Below are 20,452 nucleotides of genomic sequence, written 5' to 3' on the forward strand. Positions count from 1 at the left end.
ATAGATTTACACCACAGACAAATGCTTTGTTCTCCAAAAAAACCCCAATAACTTACAAAAAAAACACAAAAAAAACACCAAAACCCAAACCAACTTAGGAAAACAGAGTTCAACTTAATCATACTAAAAAGGGACATAATGGAGATAACACAAATTACGAGGTGTAGTTTGCAGCAGAACCTTGGAAAGAGTATTTATTTTGTATAACAGTCCCTGGTAAGAATGGGAGGGAAACAACAAGCAATATTAACTCCAGCCAGTGGGCACAAAAAAAACACCAAAACCCAAACCAACTTAGGAAAACAGAGTTCAACTTAATCATACTAAAAAGGGACATAATGGAGATAACACAAATTACGAGGTGTAGTTTGCAGCAGAACCTTGGAAAGAGTATTTATTTTGTATAACAGTCCCTGGTAAGAATGGGAGGGAAACAACAAGCAATATTAACTCCAGCCAGTGGGCGCTTTGCTACACTCCTGGTCGGGCTGTGGAGCATCTCCCTTCCCATGAGAGGGCAGCAGCTGCCTGCAAGTGCTGCTGCTTCCCTCCATCACAGCTCTGGCGCTGCCATTGTAAACTGGCTGATAAGCTGCTTTCTAAGCAAAATAATTGTGACTTTGGTCTAAGTATCATAATTTTCAGAATCTTCAATCATTTACACGTAAATAACTTTCATAGTACCTGTCTGACTATGTGCCGCTTCTGTTGGATTTTTTATGATCTGCACAATGATGCAGCACAACAGCAAACTCCTTTGATGATGTCATGGACTGACTCACAAGAATGTATCTAAGGAATCCAGTCCAACCTTTCCAACGCTTTACCAAATAACTAGGTGATAGAAGATGATCTGTTGGATTAATTAAAGTGAAAAGCATATCTGTTATTAAAGAGTTCTGTTGGGTTGATGCACAGATCCATGTTTTTCTGTGAAATGTTTCAAGGAGGCACTAGGAACAAGAAAGTGTAAGGCTGAGCAACTGTCTTTCTGCTCAGTGCTCAAATCGTAAGACTCTGATTGAAAAGATTCTTCATAAAGATGTGACATAGCAGGAGCCTTAAGCATACAACTAAGTTTAACCATCTTAAAACCTGTGCCCAACACTAGGCACCCACCAAGATGCTTTGCTGAGTTAGTATGGAAGCTCATAATTTGAAGCCAATACCAAAATAAGTTCAATGTTTTATTTAGATCTGATGCTGTAAATTGTAAAATCAACTCTCTGAATAAAAAAAAACCCTCTGCATAAACCCAAAAGGGATCAGAGGGAGCAACAGTACCTCTTTCACAGAAGGTTCCTGTCCAGCCCTCTGTGCAAGTGCAGGCTCCGCTGACGTGGTCGCAGGCAGCTCCGTTCTGGCACTGACAGCTGTACTCACAGCTCGGGCCAAAGCTTCCCTCGGGGCACCCTGCAGCAGAGGAATCACAACCAGATGATGGGTTAATGCTGGAGCAGATCAGGGATCAACAGGGAATTTTTAGATACATGGGAAATCTTACTGTTTCCAAAAGAAGAATCAAGGCATAATGGTAACGCCTTAGAACTGGTTAGAGTTAAGTGTTCTCCTTGGGGTCCAGGTATGTTGGGCTGGTCTGTTTTAGAAAATGTCTATTTTAGAAAAATAACAGGGTATTGAAGACTAAATTCTGCACAGAAAACTGACATCTAGTTGGAAACCCTGCAACTTCAGAGGTTCTGCCTGATGACACTTTGCACACTGGTCTGGAGATGCTTATGTGCACATATCCTCTGGGACTTCATCAACTGGGAGGGGAGAAGCTCCTCTGTTTTCCTGCAAATCATCTTTCCCCAGAAAGCTGGAGAAAATATGAAATGTATTGGTTCCCTTCACAAAGCTCCAAACTGAATGCTGCACACTTTAACTCTCTGCTTTGAAAAATTCAAGTGAAAAAAATTACATCTGGAGGACAGATTAACAATTACATTTCTACAGCAGTTCACGTAAGGAGTTTTAAAAGATTTGCATGTTATTCACTATCAGAAGAAAGAAAACAACATTTCAGAATGAAAATAATTTCTTCCAGGATTACAGGAAAATCAATTAAGAATAGGGCCTCTTGCCTAATTCATATTAGATATTTTGAACAGGCTCAAACACAGAGATATACTTGGCTAAACGCAGTATTACAGGGCCTCTACTCATGTTTGAAAGTCTTGTGAACATCTCTCTAAATGAATTACATAGATCATTGCCAGATCTCTTCTAAAAGCGTATGATTTTAGCATTTACATCAACAAAGTGATTTTCAGGCAATCTGGAAAGAATCACAGAGAACAGACAACAACAAGGGTCCTCAAAGACAGCTCTGTGTCTGGAATAAAGGGCTGGGTTTGGTGCTGCCTATTTGGTACTATGGGTGGGCAGTGATCAGAGCTGGCATGAATTCAGGTGCTTCTGCAGCTTAGTGACTCTCTGCTAACTGAAGCCAACCCGTGTCTTATAGAAAAGTTGGGATGGGAGACAGGAGGATAGCAAGGTCCGTTAAGTATTTCTTTGCTTTCAAAGAGTTGAAAATGGGACATTGTTTGAATATGTTTGAATGCATTTTTGCATTTACAGATGAAATTCAGTCTCCCCTTTTGCATTCCCTCCTATTCCCAAAGCTGCAGATCACTGCATCCTGCCTCCCACACTAGTTTAACAAATAAATACACAGAAGTGCACTTGTGCCTCAAAAGCTTGATCCTTCGCTGTGTTTACTTTCCACTTGAAATTTCAGTCAGAGTTCAGAGAATCTATGCAAGGAAAATCGCATTGCAGTGCAGCAATAGGTGTGGGCTCTCAGCAGAGCTTCCTTCAAACCAACAGTGTTTAGCCTGGAGCTGCGGCTTTCAAGGTGATGGCAAGGGGTCAGTACACTTCACAAATGATTTCACAATCCTCATCACAGGCTGTGCTCAAGCAGGCAGAGGCTGCTGTGATGCATGTTGAGATCCAGCCACCCTGCCAGAGAAGCTGCACTCCTGCCAAGGGAAGAAGCCCGACCTGCAGCGAGAGGCTAGGGATGCCTCAGGAGCAGAGAAGCTCTCCAGGGATAGTGAGGATCTCACCTCCAAAGCACCACAAAATGTTTAGGGAAGAATTACGGCTTTCATAATCTTGCACACACACACATATGTATGCATTTTTTATACACATATATACACGCACACAAAGTGGGGTGAAAAGCAGACTGAATAAAACAAAAACCCCATAGACAGAACTTTAGGGACTGCCAGATGTTTTGTCAGTGGTGATGGCTTCACTGATTCCCTTGCCAGTGAAGATTACAACCAGCTCTTTGGCTACTTTCTGTCTGCAGAGATGCTATTTTGAGAGAGATCAAGAGCAAAAGAGAAGTGGAGCTGGCAGCTCTTTCGCTGGGAGCTGGTCTTCCCAACACATTGTCCTTCCATTCCCTCTGAGCCAACAGCAACAAGGGCTGCAAGATCAACTTTCCAGGCTTTTTGTCTTAGGTCACGGTTCCAGATTAATTGTTTTGACATTTCTGTGTGACACCAGCAGTTAATCCTGCCTACGCTACTGAGTCTTTGGTAGCTACATCTGTGCTACTGTAAGGTTGTTAAGCTAATAGATAAAATGTTTATTTTATTTAACAACATCAATATAATCAATAATAATAATAATAATAATAGCAGCTTAGCTATGCAACTTACTGCCACAAGATGAAGTGGATTCCAAATGCTTGCATGAAATTGAAAAGAAAATAGGCACATAAATTGGAAAAAAAAAATCAAGTTGCAATAATTATAAAGATATTTCTTCTATTTCAAGAAGCTCCAGAGTGACAAACTGATGAAACCTGGGGAATAATATCAGGAATTATCTATAACCTGGTTTTATATGCTTAGGGCATCTGTTTCTGACCTCTGGTAGAGGTGAAGGTGAAGGTCAAGGGCCTCTCGTAAGATTATTGCACATTTTTGTTGTTAATTAACACAGGACCCTAAATCTTCCCAATCTTTCTTCTGTTTTGTACATGTGAAGCATCTCTATATGCCTGATCTTAAAAAGAGATTTATGAAGGAATAGTGCAGCCCTAAACCTGAATAAATATAACCAATATGGAAATACTTGTGCCACAAGCCAAATATCCATCAATCCCATCCCTCACATGAGGTCTTAACATTAAAAATAGCTGCTGAGCTCAAAACAAGTCTGAAAATACCTTTTCTGGAATTCAAATTAGGGAAAGTATCTAATCCTGATGAAACTCGAGAGCCCTGCGAGGCGCTGGGCAGACCGGAGGCAGTGCAGCCTGGAGGTCTTCCTGCAGGGAATGATCAGGAAAGCACAATTTCCGCCGCTCGGGTTTGCAAGTTCCACGTGTTGACAAAGTGGGCACTTACTCCTCTCGCAGTGTTTCCCAGTGAATCCTGGCTCACAGAAGCAGGAGCCAGAGATGGGATCGCAGCTGCCGTCGCTGTTATTGCAGACACACATGTTCTCGCAGCGCAGTCCCCAATGGCCACTGCTGCAGGCTGCAATGTAAAATGGGATTTGCATTGAGAATCACCTTCAAACCCACCTCATGGGTTATTTTATTGCTAAATAAGAGAATAGAAAATATTCAAAATGGTCCCTTAAGGTACAGGTGCTCTGGACTAAACTCTCAGCTGCAGCACCGGCACAAATCAATGGAAATAAAGACAAATTTTGCTGATCTATTTTGGCTGAAAGTAGGCAGATATTATCCCATCCACAATAAACTAATCATTCATAGTCAATCCATACCAATCAATCCACAGTCACAGATGTATAATTTCATGGAAATAAAATATCACCTATTGACTCACTTAACAAAAATCTGCATAACCAGAATAGTTAATGGGGAAAACCAGACAGATTTGGGAGCATCCTCTATGCTTTCCTCAAAATACTGTGAAATGCAACATGTACACTGAGAAATCTCACAATCTTTGTTAAAGCAACTTAGTGCTTTCATTCTAAAATCATAGCACTGAAGTGATTGTGACAACGTACCGCAGTATCTCCTTTCTTTCGTGTAAGGATAAAGATAAAAGTGACAGAAACCTGGATTTGGAGTTGGGAATCTGTTTCATGCCTGGTCTGCAGTAGCTGGAAGAGCTGCCTTGCTGAGACATCTCTGCAAAACAACTTTTTTTCAGATCTTATACTGAATAGAAATACAAACTTTGCCATAGTTTCTCAGTTCTTTAGACAGCTCTGGGAGTCATGAAAAGCCACCTCAATGGCTCTACACCTTATCAATAGATTTGGCTTTTAAAATATGGGAAATATATGGAAACTTCAGATTTTGCCAGAATTCTCTTCAGTCCAGAGCCTGAGCAACCAGGTCAAAGCTTACTGCTGTCAACACTGGCAATTAATTTAAATAATTTTAAGTGTGTTTAAGACCAAGTTTAGAAAGAGGTTTGTATTGTGTTGACTTTTAGCAAGAGGCATCACAATGAATGAAGAAGAGACATGAAACGGGTAAAGGGAAGAATCAAGCAGGATGGCTTAACATTTATAAGATGCTATCCAAAAAGGGCAAATCTGCTCTCTTACACAGCCACCAATATGGAGAGCGACGCTAAAGTCAACAGAAGGATGTTCTGCTCTTGCAGATAACAGAATTTCTCACAGCATTCATATTCCCAAGTTAAAAAGTGACCTTAAGACACACGACTCTACATGCCACTCACTTGTTGAGTAAATCTCCCCCAAACAAAATGAAAAATGGAGAATTAATCTCAAAACTAATCTGCACTGAAAATGAAAAACAAAACTCTCTGTCAGTCAAAACGCTGATGGGACAGATGGTATTGGGCAAAGGGATCCATGGTGTTGAAATAAGAGCTTATATCAATACTTTGCGCTTCATCAGCCATCTATTTCAATGCTTTGAACGTGGATAATTAAGGATTATAACCACCCAGGCTGTGCAAAACCATAAACACACAATTTCAGAAGCAATAAGATTAGCAAAACTACATTAAAAAACTGTAATAGACTAAGAACAAACAGAGCTGATTCCTCCATGTGCAGTTGAGTCCCTGGGAGATACTGTGTGCCCTCTGACTTACAGCGTTTGCAGTCATTGCCAGTCCAGCCTGGGGGACACATGCACTCTCCAGTGACATGGTGACACTGGGCACTGCTGCCACAGCTGCAGAGCAACAGGCAGTTCGGTCCATAGTAGCCACTGGGGCAGGCTGAAAACAGATGGACAGACTGTGATTTCTCCTAGGTATTAAGTTAACTCAGGCACAGACTGATCTTTCCAAACATGCTCACTCTTTAAAACATGCTCTAGCTGAATCCAGAAAGATGGCAAGATGAAATAGAGAACCACAATTTGTATCCTGGGTGTCTGGGGCTGAGTTCTGCAACATGGGAAATGCTTGAGAGACTTTTGGGTACTTCTGCACATCTGGCTTGCTCAGAGGAGGAAAACGTGTTGAGCAAACCTTCATCAAAAGCCATTTGTGACTAACAAGGAGAAAAAATATGCCACCACTGAGGTCTTACACACAGCAGGGCTGTCCCTGAGAGCCTGTCTGCAGCACATCAGCCATACTCAAGCAGCCTTTTAACACCCAGAGGCTGGATAAGCAGCACAGACCAGTTGCTTGAACATATTCCCATGGTCTCTGGTGGATCTGCAGGGATAACACTGATACTACTCCTTCATCCTCACTATTATTTAATACTAAATTATATACATCAAGGAGTGCTGCTGCAAACATAAGCCAAGAGTGATGCCACACAGGCCAGCTGGTCAGCACCTCTTGCCAAGCAGCCAGGATTACAACACAAGTGATGTGGCTATTAAACATTGTATTTCTAAGTACAGATTGCCATAAATTAAGTTTAATGATAACATCCATTTGGGATACAATTTAGCTGGTCATCTGCATTTATCAGAAACCTCCCTCCCATAAATAATGTCAAATCCAACCTGGGGAATTCCTGCAGCTGAAAGGCACTTAATCTTGGATCAGCATGCTTCATCTCACAAAACAGCAAGAAGGTAGAAATCAAACCATAACCTGAATTGTCTGTCTTTTCATGAGGAAAGCTGAAACAAAGACTTACTGGCAGAGCAGGTTGGTCCTGTGTAGCCAGGGGGGCAGTCACAGGCTCCAGTTTCTCTGTTGCACTGTCCCCCGTTGGCACAGGGCTCACAGGAGGACTGGCAGTCTGGTCCCCACTGGCTGGATGGGCAATCTAGGAAAAAAACACATGAGATGTCTCCAGTGCCATTTTCTCTTTCAATGCTGTCATAGATTTCTGTTGTTACCTTGAAGAATTTAAAAAACAATAGCAAAACTGAGTTGGATTGTTATATTAGCTCTACAGACCTACACCCTTGCCACAGTAAACTGCAGCACATGAGAACACAGCTGAAGAGAGACCCAAAGGCTCTCTCCCAAATTCCATCACGGTGGGTCTATTGGTTTGGTTTCTGATACAGTAAAGTCATGAGTATTTGGCTGTATCTGAAAAATTAATTATTGCACTCAGCAAAGAAAATCTCTAGAGGATGGTAATCTGCAGGAGGGGAGGGCTGCTGTTGTATTTTTGCTGGGCTGAGTGGTCAGGATGGTCATCCAGTGCAGAGGGACTGGATATGAGGCAGAGCCCACATACAGGTAGATCCATACAGATCCAGCTCCTTCCTGCTCTGTGGAGAAGTGAGCCACAACCTGGGTCTACACAGAGCAGATGCTCCTCAGGTGTGCCACAGCCAGAGCTCTGCAAGTGATAGAGGGGCATCCCATGTCTCCTTAGTAGTTCAGTGTCCCTGAGACTTTTTACATCTTTAGTTAATTACCCACAATAATGCACTCATTTTCAATTTCTTCCTCTGTTCCAGGTTCTTCCTGTGCTAGTTCCACAATGCCTGGTTTTGGCCAAGGCCCTTCAACAGCTCCTGAGGCACAGTGTGCATATGTCAGCACAGTTGCAAGCTCTGCTCTGAGACTCTGAGCTGCTGCAATGCCTCAATCTCTCTGCCCCACCTGGATGAACCCAGCCCAACATACCAATCACTGATTAATTGGACCAGGGAGAAGTCAGGGATGAGAGACAGGTCAGGATAACTGAACCACTCTCCCTCCCTTACAAGTCATCCCACATGGTAGATGTCATCTGTTCTGCACCAAGACTACCCATTCTGCAAATGAAGCACACTGCACCACAGCAGCTTGGGTGGGAAACAGGAATTGCACTTCTTATCGTGTCTTCCAAAGCAAGGCACTCACTACCCTGGTCCAACACCTCACACACCTTGCTCACATGTAGCACCAGTCTTCCCAGCTGGGCAAACACACTTCCCTGTCTTTGGATCACATGGTGCTCCTCCACAGCTGCACTTCTGCCTGCAGCTGACCCCAAAGCTCCCAGGCTGACAAGCTGGACGAAAGAAAACCAAAGACATGGTTAGGAAGCATTTTGAAGACATCAGGAGGCATCACCAGCACCAATTTTAAACTGAACTGTGCTGGTAAAAGTGATCAATATTAGCATTAGTGTCTCAGCGACTGGTAGTCTGTAATTAACTGCAATCGAGCCCTGGAAAATCTGTGCCTGATGCTGTAAAAGGAACTACAGTTACCTAGACAAACGTTAGTTTTACTTACTGGCCTCAGCCTTGTGCCTCAACCTTTGCAAGCAGAAAGAGACATCATTTGACAGGCTCCAAATATCAGTTTGGTTTCAGTGGGAAACTACCAACTGGTATCAACAATGAATGTACCCCTTTCTTTGCAACATCTGTATCTGAACATAAGTTTACTTGAATAAGCTTTCCCATCCAAAGTGTATCTCCCAGGGAAACATGCAGTGAGTACCTACATAAATGGCATTTTTCTCCATGAAACCCAGGTGGACATGGATGTTTGCAGACTCCTGTCTCAAGATCACACAAAACATCAGGAGGGCAATTGCACCTCAGTTTGCAACCAGCCCCATAAAAGCCAGGAGTGCACTCTGGAAATGGAATTAAACACAGAATATGTATAAGAAAAAGGAAGAGTTAAGAAAAGTCAGGAAATAATTCGGCAGAAACTTGCAGAAAATGTATTATAATGTATGTTTTAGAAGTGCTGATAATAAAGTGTAAATAGTTGTTAAACACTTCCACGGACATTTCAAAGAGGTTTTGAAGAGCATTTACTGCTTAAACACCCAGAAACAGAGTGGCAGAATATTTGAAGATATATTCAATTAGAACACTTAAGGACGTATTAAATTAGAATACTTAAGGATATATTCAATTACAGCCATTACAGAATTTTGTTCTTATATGTCTGTACCTTCTGCTGCTTTGTGCCTTGGTGCAAAGCCAATACTGGGAAAGGGATGCTCTCTGCCAGAACTGAGCCTATCACCAAGAATGCTAAAGATAGTAAATATTATCACTACTATTTTCCACCAGACCCCTCAGAACTAGTGTTACGTTCCTGCCTGCCCAGAGAAGGCTCTGAAGCGAGAATCTTTATTGCCTTATTCCATTGCTGTCTGGAAAGGGCTGCTGAGACATGCAAACATGAATGTGGAATACAATTCTCTTTGAACTACCCCCCAAAACTACAAAGAATAAGTTGAATTCAAAGAGCTGCGATTCTGAAGGAAAAGCAGCACTGCTGAAACATTTACAAACTGCTGCTATAAAATATGGGTTTTGCTGCTGATTTACTGTCTGTGTGGAAAAAGCAATGAAAAAAATGAAAACTCCCACAACCTTCGTTATTTAGGGCTGTGTCAGAGTTTGGGTTGTGGATTTCTGTTGTCATTTGATCAGGCTAAAACTCCTGCATCCTTAAGCTGTATTCCCCTTGATGTCCCTGCAACCCTGTGCTAGCAGGGTGTAAAATATGGGTTTTGCTGCTGATTTACTGTCTGTGTGGAAAAAGCAATGAAAAAAATGAAAACTCCCACAACCTTCGTTATTTAGGGCTGTGTCAGAGTTTGGGTTGTGGATTTCTGTTGTCATTTGATCAGGCTAAAACTCCTGCATCCTTAAGCTGTATTCCCCTTGATGTCCCTGCAACCCTGTGCTAGCAGGGTGAAAAAAACACAGACTAAATAATTAGTAGAATATGAATATCTTCGTAGCAGCAGCCAAACAAAGCAGATGGGCAGAAGAATGAAAAATTACTAGGACAAAGGAATAAGCAGATCTAGGGAATATGGCTTTCTGTGATACCTTTCTGACACTTTTTGCCATGATAACCAGGTTTGCAGGTGCAGGTGCCGTTCCTGGCATTGCACTCCAGCGTGTGCTCCTTCACGCACTGACACTCCTCCGAGCAGCCCGCTCCGAAGGCCCACCTGGGACAGGCTGCAGCCAGATGAAAAGGAATCATTAGCTCTGTAATTATGCAGGAGTTGTGTGAAACTGCACACTGCTGCAGAATGCAACTGCTGCAAGAAGCAAAATGTTCGCTTTGCTTTCAGCAAACACATCCCCGTTCCCGTGGTGGCTCCTGTGCACGTGTGGGTGGGTAAAAGAGAGTTTACATGATTCCTGTATGAAGCAATTCATTTCATTTCATTTCAAGTGATACGTGGTGAATGCAAGAACCAGAAACATTTCAAAGCAAACTTAGTTTAAGTTTCTGAATTAAAAAATATTTGGATGCACTCCAAGACAAAAGTTTTCTGTAAAAAAAAAACAACACACGAAATAAAATTAAACACAAAAGATTTTTAGTCTTGCAGATTTTACGAACAAATCCTGTAAGTGCAAATAAACTTGATTAACTATTTTGCCACGTTTTTGTTTTGATTCTTTTTATTCACATTTAACATTTTACCCTTATTCCGTCCCTGCTCCTTAGCTCTCACTCCAATTGCATTGGCAGCCACTAACCAGTTCCAACCAGACTTCACCCTCACCAACAACCCTAACAAGAACCCACCCACCCCAACCCAACCCTACCTATAGTCCTCACCTTTGTGTGTCAGTAAATGTCAGTTCTTATGGCAAAGATTAATTGCTAGGAGAAAAGATTAATGAAGCTTCTGGAGCTTCCCAGGATGTGTCAAAAAACCTCCCACTACTCCCAGTCCATCGCAGAACCCAAATTCTCACTCATTTTGTCATAGAATCACAGACAGGTTTGAGCTGTGAGAGACCTTAAAGACCATCTCATTCCAATCCCCTTGCCATGGGCAGGGACACCTTCCACTAGCCCAGGTTGCTCAGTGTTCCATCCAGCCTGGCCTTGAACCCTTCCTGGGATGGAGCAGCCACAGCTTCTCTGGGCAACCAGTGCCAGTGCCTCACCACCTTCTGAGTAAAGAACTTCTTTCTAGCATCTAAATCTCCCCTCTTCTAGTCTAAATCCGTTTCATAGAATCATAGAATCATATCCTTTGTCCTATCACCATCTGCCTATGTAAAAAGTCACTCTGCATCCTTTTCACAAGCCCCTTTACAGAACGTGGAATCTTTTTAAGACCATTGTTTTGTGCATGCATTAAACAGATCCAAAAATGCTAGGGACTTACTGAGATGGCAGAAGCGCCCGTAGAGCCCAGGGTCACACAGGCAGGCTCCATAGAGTCTGTGGCAGTAGCCCTTGTTGGCACAGTTGCATGGTTTGTTACAGCTCTTCCCAAAGAAACCTTTCGGGCAACCTTTGGAGTGCACAAACACAACAAAGCATCAGCTGCTAAGGGTTAAAATTCCAACTCAAAATCAGTTTTCTTTCAGTTGGCACTACACAGAGCCCAGGTGCTCCATGCGGTCCAGCCTCACTGGTCACTTGTTTTTTCTCACCCTCTGTTTTGCTAATTATTTACACTAAAGAAAGAAGGGGGAAGAAGCAGTGAGGCTTCAGGCAGAGGTGGAGCCGTACCATCCTCGCAGAACCTGCCGTGCACGCCGGGTGGGCACCGGCACTGCCCAGTGCTGGGGTCACAGGAGCCTCCGTTCTGGCACTTGCAGATGCTGGCACAGCCTCTGCCATAGGTCCCAGGGGAACAAGCTGTGGAGAGAGCAGAGAAGGTGAATGGGCCAAGAAATCCTTCCCCTCCGCTAGAAAGGAAGTAAAATAAGACTTCAGTCATTAAAACTGAGCAAGGAGAGAGTCCTTTCAGTCCAGCAGGCTCTAAACAAAGTCATATTCTTTCTATATAAGGCTCTGCACATCCATCTGATGTTTACTAGAACATTTAAAAGGACACCTGAATTAATCAAGCTTTGTGAAGTGCTACATCATGTATCCAACCCTCCCTTGCATATGTTCCCCTCCCTGCAATGCATGGGCTCAAAGAACATTGTCTGTCAAGTACAACACTTAAGAATTGAAGCACAGCTTTGAATATTTGGAGGTAAATATTTTAAACATTATTTTTTTCTCTCCCAAATAATATTATGATAATAACATTGTGTTATTTTAATGCAGTCTCTGAAATTCTCCAAATGATCATGGCAGCAATGGATCCAGAACATCAGCAGGTTCCTTCCCAAAGCCCTCATCACTCCAGGAAAAAGAAACTGTGAGATGAAGCCTTGCTCCACTGTTTGCAGCCTGAGCTGGCTGAGTGAATACAGTTGCTGGAGTCATCTGACTTAACTGACATTTTATCAATGTACATTAAGAAAGTTGACATTTCACATCAATTTCCATTCAGCTTCTTTGGTGCATTATTAGAGAAATTTAGTTCCAGTTTTCTCAACTATTTTAGCTTACCCTAAACCCAGAAACTATGCTGAATATGACAAAAAAGCAAGAGAAAAGAGTGAAAGCAATCATATATGACTAATTCAAACAGAGTAGATATTGTATTTATCACTGCCAATGCCTGCTTCAACAGACTGCAGGTTTAGCCCAATAACACTCAACAGTTCCTTAATTCCAGAGGTGAAGTGCATCCAGTTATATCCATGGATATGTGTTGTAGATATACACCAAAACCAATACTGTTTATGAAAAGAACTAAGAATTTGGATCCTCCCTTGAAATTTTTATAATCTATCCTGAACCACCAGAGCACCAGGAATAAAATAGCTTGAGTTGTCTCAGATAGATTAAGAATTATCATTTTAATCCTTTCCATTCCTATTTTCTCAGCTATCCCCAGTGTTTACAAACCAAACCCCCCCATCAGTCTCCCAAAATAACTACACGCAAAGTGTTGGTTTCAATCACTTTTTGGGTTATATTTCTGTCCTTGTGATGACATCTCCTAAACCATTTTGATGGCAATTCACCAGAAGATTGCTGTCTACTGATGTCAAGTAATACATTGTCACTCTTTGTCTCACCAGTGACAGCACAGCCTTTCTGAGTATGATGGGCCATCATGTCACACACCACAAAAAGGAGGGACCCATTTCAAACACACAGGAAACCTGATATATGAAGACAGACAAGCAACAGATAAGTTTAGCCAAACTGCAGATGAAGAACAGTGCATCAAAAAATCACCACTTTCCTTCCAGTTGGTTTTGACATCTACTTTTGAATCAGAAAGATCTGCCAGGAAGCAGGAATAAGAAGAGTGAAAAGCTATCATAAAGGGCACCAACTTGGCAAGAGAATCCTGAAAAATGCAATTTCCAATATGAAAATTAATTGCCCCAAGAAAATGATGCTAATTATAAAGAAAAAAGTGGGAAATAAAAAAAATAAAAAGGCAATGTCTTGGAACATTTCCATTCTATAATGGAAAAAAATCAAGTTTAGTATAGGTGTCCACTGAGATAGTCACACCAACTGCTGGGACAGACTTCTGAAAGTCAGGAAGGCAAGTTGTGGAATGAAGCATGGGTAGCAAACTTTGGCAGCTCTTAGCAGCAGAGTGAATATAAATGAAGAGCAGCCAAATATTTAGGAGGGGTATGATTCTGTCCTGTCCTGCACTGGAGAGCAGGGACCTTGCTGTTTGAGGGTTTGTATTGTGTACCACAGCATCCCTGACAATTTCTATTTAATATGTCCTAATAGAATAAAATGTTGATAATGAGACAGCTATGCTGGTTAGAGAGCTCTACAGACTAAAAACATAAGAGTTTATGCCTATTTTCTATTTTATGCAGTGTCCCAGCAGTGTCCCAGCACAGGTCCTCATCCCTCAAACCCTCTGTACTCACTCTCATTACAGATGATGCCTGTCCAGCCAGGTGAGCAAATGCAGCCACTGTGGTCAGTGTTGCACCTGCCTCCATTCAGACAGTCCTCACAGCTCAGGCTGCAGTCATGGCCAAAAGTGTTATCAAGGCAAACTGAAATGAGAAAAGTACAGAAGGCTTAGTGAACAGCCAGATAAAATTCTTCCACAAGCTCTTACCTATTGTTAGGTTGCAAATACCTTTCAGTGCAAAAGACAGTCCCAAATGGAGATTCTTGAATTTTCCTCTTCAAATTTTTGATTCTAAGTTAAAGGAAAGCTGGGAGCTTAGCTGGAATTCACACCTTTAAATGCTGTAATTCCCCATCAAAGAGCACTTAGAGCTACTTTTTAAAAGCACATATTTTGCCTTCAGAAAAAGTGAATTTGTACCTAATGCTTGCTAATATTGTATATAATTAGAAGTATTTACTGGGAGAGATTCTCCTCCTCTCCTTGCTAGGCTATCCCTGTTCTTCCATTGCAGTAGGTGGATGTATGTGCTGCTACTTGAGCATAGTTCATTGATATTTTTAACAGTGTAGTTTGAGTGTTATTCTAGGAAAACAAAGCAAAATGCACATCTATCATTACTTTTTTTTTCTTTATGGATATGAAAAAAAGAGTTGGTTTACATGGGGAAACCTTATATGAAAATGCAGTCCTCCCTCTCCTTCCCCACCCTTCTGTTCTGCCTTGCACCCTCATGTTCTCTTTGTGGGGTCTATTGAGACAGGCATAGAAAACAAACATGACTGTCTGCTAAAACACCTCGGTGGCATTAAGATCCTATCCACATGGCCAGTTTAGTGCCTCTGAGGCTTTATGGCTGTGGCTGGAGGCTTTTTGGAAGGGGATTTTGAACAGCACCTGAAAGTGAGCTGGCAGCTTATTACAGCCTACAGTAAGTCACAGGCTGGTTGCTTTTCACCAGCAATTTTCTATGTGCGGCCAGAATTCCTCTAGGTCTGAGCACCCAACTGTTCCCTTTTCTGTAGCTGAACAAATGCCCAAGCTTTCAGAGACATTCAGAATCCCAGTGCTCCCACTTAGAACAGGTTACAAATTCATACTTCAGGAGAAGAATACAGATTACCATTAAAAACCTCATGCTTCCACATTAAAAAATCATTCAGGCTGTAGAAAATATTTAATTACTTGCACCAGCTTATTGTTTAAGTAGGCTTTTTTATAATATAGATAGCAGCAGAAAAATATGTCTGAAAGTACAAGGAACAAATTATTATTTGGGAGGTAAAAGAACTTAACTAAACCATTTAAAATTCCATTTCTCCATCACCTTTTCCTACAAACCGCCATGTGTTGCAAAGCCTCAGCCTTAGAAAAAGTGCAGCTGCTAAGCTATGACTGATAACACCCAAATTTCTGTGGCTAAATATAAATAAAACATGCAAAAAGTGGTCAATAAATATTTGATTTTTGTTTCTAGGTCTGATAATTTTGCCTGTGGTTATCTCATTTATCAGTTTCCCAATTGGTTATTGGTGTCGTTGAGTCCGGCTGGATGCTGTGTGATTTGGGGAGGTCTTAACAGTCTTGTTCATAAAAATAAGTTAATTTTTTATTAAATCCAAGACCAGCTCCTGATTTGTGCCTGTAGGGTGCAGTCCTCGGATGAGTAATTAGAGCTTATACAAAAAATCACAGGACACACATAGGAAGAATAAGAAATCTCACTCCTCCCTGGTGACCCACCAGCACTCAGCACAAAGCAAACACAGGGTTTCACTTCATAATACTCTTTAAGTGGTGAAGTTTCCACTTTCAGATAGCAAAACTGAAGTCATGCAAAGTCCAGGTGGGATGCAAAGCTGTTCTGCATCCACTCCTGTGACAGTGGGTGCTCCTGTGCTGTTTCTCACCACTTGTGCCAAGCTCTTGGCAGCCCGAGCAATACACAGATGCATCCTGGAGAGCATGCCCAAAGTATCAGGAGGGACCTGAATCACCAGTGGGTTGTTTTATTCCAGAAACAAAAATGCAAATATCTTAAAAAAAACCCACTTTCAATTATAAAAGGGTTCGTCAACAGGGGCACATGCCCCCATCCTCCATTTCAGCAGAATGGGAGCATATCCCAGGGGCTTGTTCTCAGTAGAGCAGCTTTGGTGGATTTTGTGCATTGCAGTAACCCACACAATCCTCCCACCCCTGGGATGAAGAGAGGTCTCTGGCTGTTGCCCCTGGGGCTCTGTGCAGACACTGTTTTCCAAACAGCATCCCCAGTCCTTGCTTGCTCTGCTGCTTACTTTTCCTCTGCCTCCCTCTACATCCCTCCCCACTACATCCAGGCACCCTCTCAGTTCCTCAGACATGTCCTGTTTGGGATGGGACACATGGTAATGCCTCCTCCAGGCATTACCAGACAGGCAGAAAGCAGGATTAAAGCTCATCCCTCCTCTGCTCCCTGTGACTCTTTGAGTCCAGCCAGCTCAGCGTAACTCTCACCCCAAATCCTGAGACTATTGGCCCAATTTGTTGTGATGTCTCAGAGCAATGCTCATCACTCACCGACCCTGTGCACCAGGGTGAGCTCTCCTCGGGGGTCTTCATCCTTGTAGGGGGCACCAAGTGTGTAGTGGAGGAGCTGGGGAGGACCTCGGAACTGCAGCCCTGGAGCCCCAGCAAACCCTGTGGCCTCCTCTGCATCTGCCTCCTCCCCACCTAGGGCTGACACAAACACAAACCATCAGGACCTGAGTCTTCCTTCATAGCACTTGTCTCTCATTTACATCTTTTTTTATTATTATGATGCGGGTAGGTTTTCCACCCCTGTGCAGTCTGCCCAGCAGTCACAGTCCAGGCATTTCCTCATCTGTACTTAGAGAGTTTCTGCTATCCAAAAGAAAAAAAAAAAGAAAAAGGAAGGAAAAAAACATCTTTCCCCTTTCTTTTTTTTTTCTGGAAATAAGCTCTGGTCCCAGAGAAATAAAAAAAAAAAAAAAAAAAAAAAAGAGATTATGCTAATGAGGAGATTAATTTTCCTCACTTGAAGTTTGAGATTATTTTTAGTTAATGAAGGTCATTACTCTTGCTCGTTTTGGAGATGACAAATAGAAAGTGAGGCTGGCTGTCCAATTTATTTTCAGAAATACTAAAATTTGAGCCTTAAAATGATGGGAAATCAGTTGGCTTTCTTTTTAGTGGTGGTAAAAATATCAAACGCTACCCAAGGTTTAGCAGGTGCTAAACTTTCTTATAAAATTGAGTTGCTCAGCTAAACTCTGTACTGGTTACACTGGCAGAAACCCAGAATCACACCACTGACTAATGGAAACGTTGCCATGGTTGATCAAAGCAGGATCTGGCTACCTTTTTTTTTCCACAGGATGTTAAACTCCATCAAATGGTGCAAGAAAACTGTCAAAATAGTATTTATTTCTAAAACATGAGCTTTAGGTTTTCAAACATGTCCAGGGGATTTAAGCATTCATCTCCCATTAATCTTTGGCAGAACCCATTACTGGAGGACAAACTTGGATCCATGCATTGCACGTAGCTCTACCCTGGCCACGTACAGATATGGCTCAAGTTGGGCTCCCAAAATCCCAGGATCTGTGAAAAACCGAGTTCCAAAATCACATTTTAAATCAGTGGGAAATATTTAATGGCCCTCAAGATATAAAAATAACTCACCGACACAGGCCCATCTGTTATCACCAAGCCTGTAACCCTCCTTACAGGCACATTCGTACGACCCCAGGGAATTAACACAGAAATGGTCACAGTTGCCATTATCCAGATGACATTCATCCACATCTAGAAAATCCAGATATAAATGGTGATTAGGAGCAAGTACCTCTGCTCAGAGAGCACACGCTGTGCTCGGCTACATCTGACAAATTATTCTGCACGTAAGAAAACCCAATTTTCTTAGTATTTTGGGGCTCTGCATTTCTCAATAGTATTAGAGATATGAAAACATTTCAGGGCAATGCGAAGCAGATTCTTTTGCTGATGTTTTTGTCTTGAGTGAAAATAGCTGCTTTAAGCTGTTAAGCTCAGTTGATCCTCCAGTTATTTTGAAGGCTCTCCTTTAGTAGAAGGAGTCTTTAACACACATCAATATACAGTGTCCATGGAGAGAGGAGGAAAAGTTCCTCTCTCCTGGCTTGTTTCCCATAACCCCATGCTGGATGCTGGGTTATTCCTGTATTCCAGCCTCACAAAGTGGAAATTACACATTTGTAAAACTGTATCAGCAAAGCTGGCATAGAGTCAGTTATTCTTTCCTTAGGGAAATGCCGACAAAGCCCTGTGACAGGCTCTGACAGCACTGCTCTCAGCTGTGCTTGAGTTAGGCTTAGCCACCAGTACCAAAGGACTTTCGACGAGGGCATGGAGCGATACAGGACAAGCAGGAATGGCTTTAAACTAACAGAAGGCAGGGTTAGATTGGATATTAGGACGGAATTCTTCACTGTTAGGGTGGTGAGGCACTGGCACAGGTTGTCTAGAGAAGCTGTAGATGCCCCATCCCTGGAAGTGTTCCAAGACCAGGGTTGGACGGGACTTGGAGTGACCTGGTCTAGTGGAAGGTGTCCCATGGCAGGAAGTTGGAACAAGATGATATTTAAGGTTCCCGGAATTCTTCACTGTTAGGGTGGTGAGGCACTGGCACAGGTTGTCTAGAGAAGCTGTAGATGCCCCATCCCTGGAAGTGTTCCAAGACCAGGGTTGGACGGGACTTGGAGTGACCTGGTCTAGTGGAAGGTGTCCCATGGCAGGAAGTTGGAACAAGATGATATTTAAGGTTCCTTCCAGCCCAGCCCAATCAGTGATCCTGTGACTCACCATCGCAGGCGCAGCCGTCGGCGTTGGGCTGGAATCCAGCTTTGCAGGCACACTCGTAGCCTCCTGCATAGTTGATGCAGAGTGATCCTGTGACTCACCATCGCAGGCGCAGCCGTCGGCGTTGGGCTGGAATCCAGCTTTGCAGGCACACTCGTAGCCTCCTGCATAGTTGATGCAGAACTGGGAGCAACAGGACTCTCCGGTCTCACACTCATCCACCTCTGCAGGGAAAGGGGAGCACATTCAGCCCTTGATACCCTCTGAGCTGCTGCCGCAGTTCTGCTCATACCTATTGTGCTTCAGCACATGCCTTTCTATGTCTTCCTCTCCTTTCATGCACAGAAAACATTGTCTGAATCCTGAAAGCAGCTGTCTTCTACCTTCTCCCATAACAGCCAATACCCTCCATGTCCAGGAAGAAGCATCTTCTCCATGTCTTAGCTGCCACAAGGTGTTTTACAAAACACCAGCTGGTCTTGCTGGTGATTAGTGACAGGACCTGAGGAATGGCATGAAGGTGTATCCAGGGAGGTTTTGGTTGTATATTAGGAAAAGGCTCTTCAGCCAGAGGGTGGTCATGGCCCCAAGCCTGCCAGAGCTCAAGAAGTGTTTGAACGATGTTCTCAGGCACATAGTGGGATTCTTAGGGTGGTCTTGTGCAGGGCAAGGAGCTGGCCTTGATCCTTGTGGATCCCTTCCAACTCAGGATATTCTATGTAAGCAGACAACAACTAGGTCTCACTAGCCCACAAATACCTTCTATTTAACAATAATCTTCATTTAACCATTTGGACTTCTTTACATTCAACCTTATTCAATGTAAACTAACAAAGAAACAATGCTCTGATCCAACCAGGCATTCCCTAGACATCAGCAGCTTGGTAGGCGCAATTGTAGTTTTTAATAACTAATTGCCCATTGCCTTATCCCACTCTCTCCATCTGAAAATTGTATCATTGACACCACTGTTCTCGTGATTAGATATGAGAACCAAGCTGTTATCTTTGCACTACAGGCTCCTGGCTGCTGTCAGCCTGTGCAGGCTGCCGAGCAGGTCAGTGGCCATCCAAGGGCCACCTTGTCTATGCTGAGTCTGCAAAATGCTTTTGAGTGTTGCCCAGCCAAGCAGCTGCAGATGGGAAAGGTCAGTGTCTCAATTAACCTTGGAAGGAGCACCAACTTTATGAGGAAACATGGACAGGCAAAAGAAAATGTAATTAATCAATTGAGGTGAGGAGGTCAGCCTGAAAATGATTAATGCAGGTTATTTGAGCACAGTGCTTTGCAGAAATGTCACATGCCAAGCGACTCTGCAGTACCTTGCTCTGGGGTCAAGCAACAGCCCTTGGTTTGTGTAGGAATGCAAAACGTGCATCCAACAAAAAGATTTTTGCTATTAAGAGCAGCATTTCATGTCCTCATCCTTGCCAAACCCTTCCCCATGCTCTCTCTTCCTTCACTGTGTCTGGAGTGCCTTGTTCCCTCTGAAATCCCCATCAGCAGGTCACTGAGATGGGAT

General features: G+C 42.9%; 1 protein-coding gene across 1 annotated transcript in view; it reads right to left on the reverse strand.

The window, feature by feature from the left end:
- Window positions 1-20,452, reverse strand: part of LOC103804102 (multiple epidermal growth factor-like domains protein 6) — a 182,099-nt gene that overhangs the window by 29,152 nt on the left and 132,495 nt on the right. The window contains 11 exon segments of the mRNA XM_009076696.1: window positions 1,285-1,413; window positions 7,090-7,221; window positions 8,284-8,409; window positions 8,851-8,985; window positions 10,205-10,339; window positions 11,512-11,640; window positions 11,862-11,990; window positions 14,102-14,233; window positions 16,651-16,803; window positions 17,776-17,898; window positions 19,032-19,154. Coding sequence (XP_009074944.1) covers window positions 1,285-1,413; window positions 7,090-7,221; window positions 8,284-8,409; window positions 8,851-8,985; window positions 10,205-10,339; window positions 11,512-11,640; window positions 11,862-11,990; window positions 14,102-14,233; window positions 16,651-16,803; window positions 17,776-17,898; window positions 19,032-19,154 — 1,446 coding nt within the window.

The sequence above is a fragment of the Acanthisitta chloris genome, unplaced genomic scaffold (assembly GCF_000695815.1).
Source record: "Acanthisitta chloris isolate BGI_N310 unplaced genomic scaffold, ASM69581v1 scaffold15406, whole genome shotgun sequence".
In the NCBI taxonomy this organism is placed as follows: Eukaryota; Metazoa; Chordata; class Aves; order Passeriformes; family Acanthisittidae; genus Acanthisitta; species Acanthisitta chloris.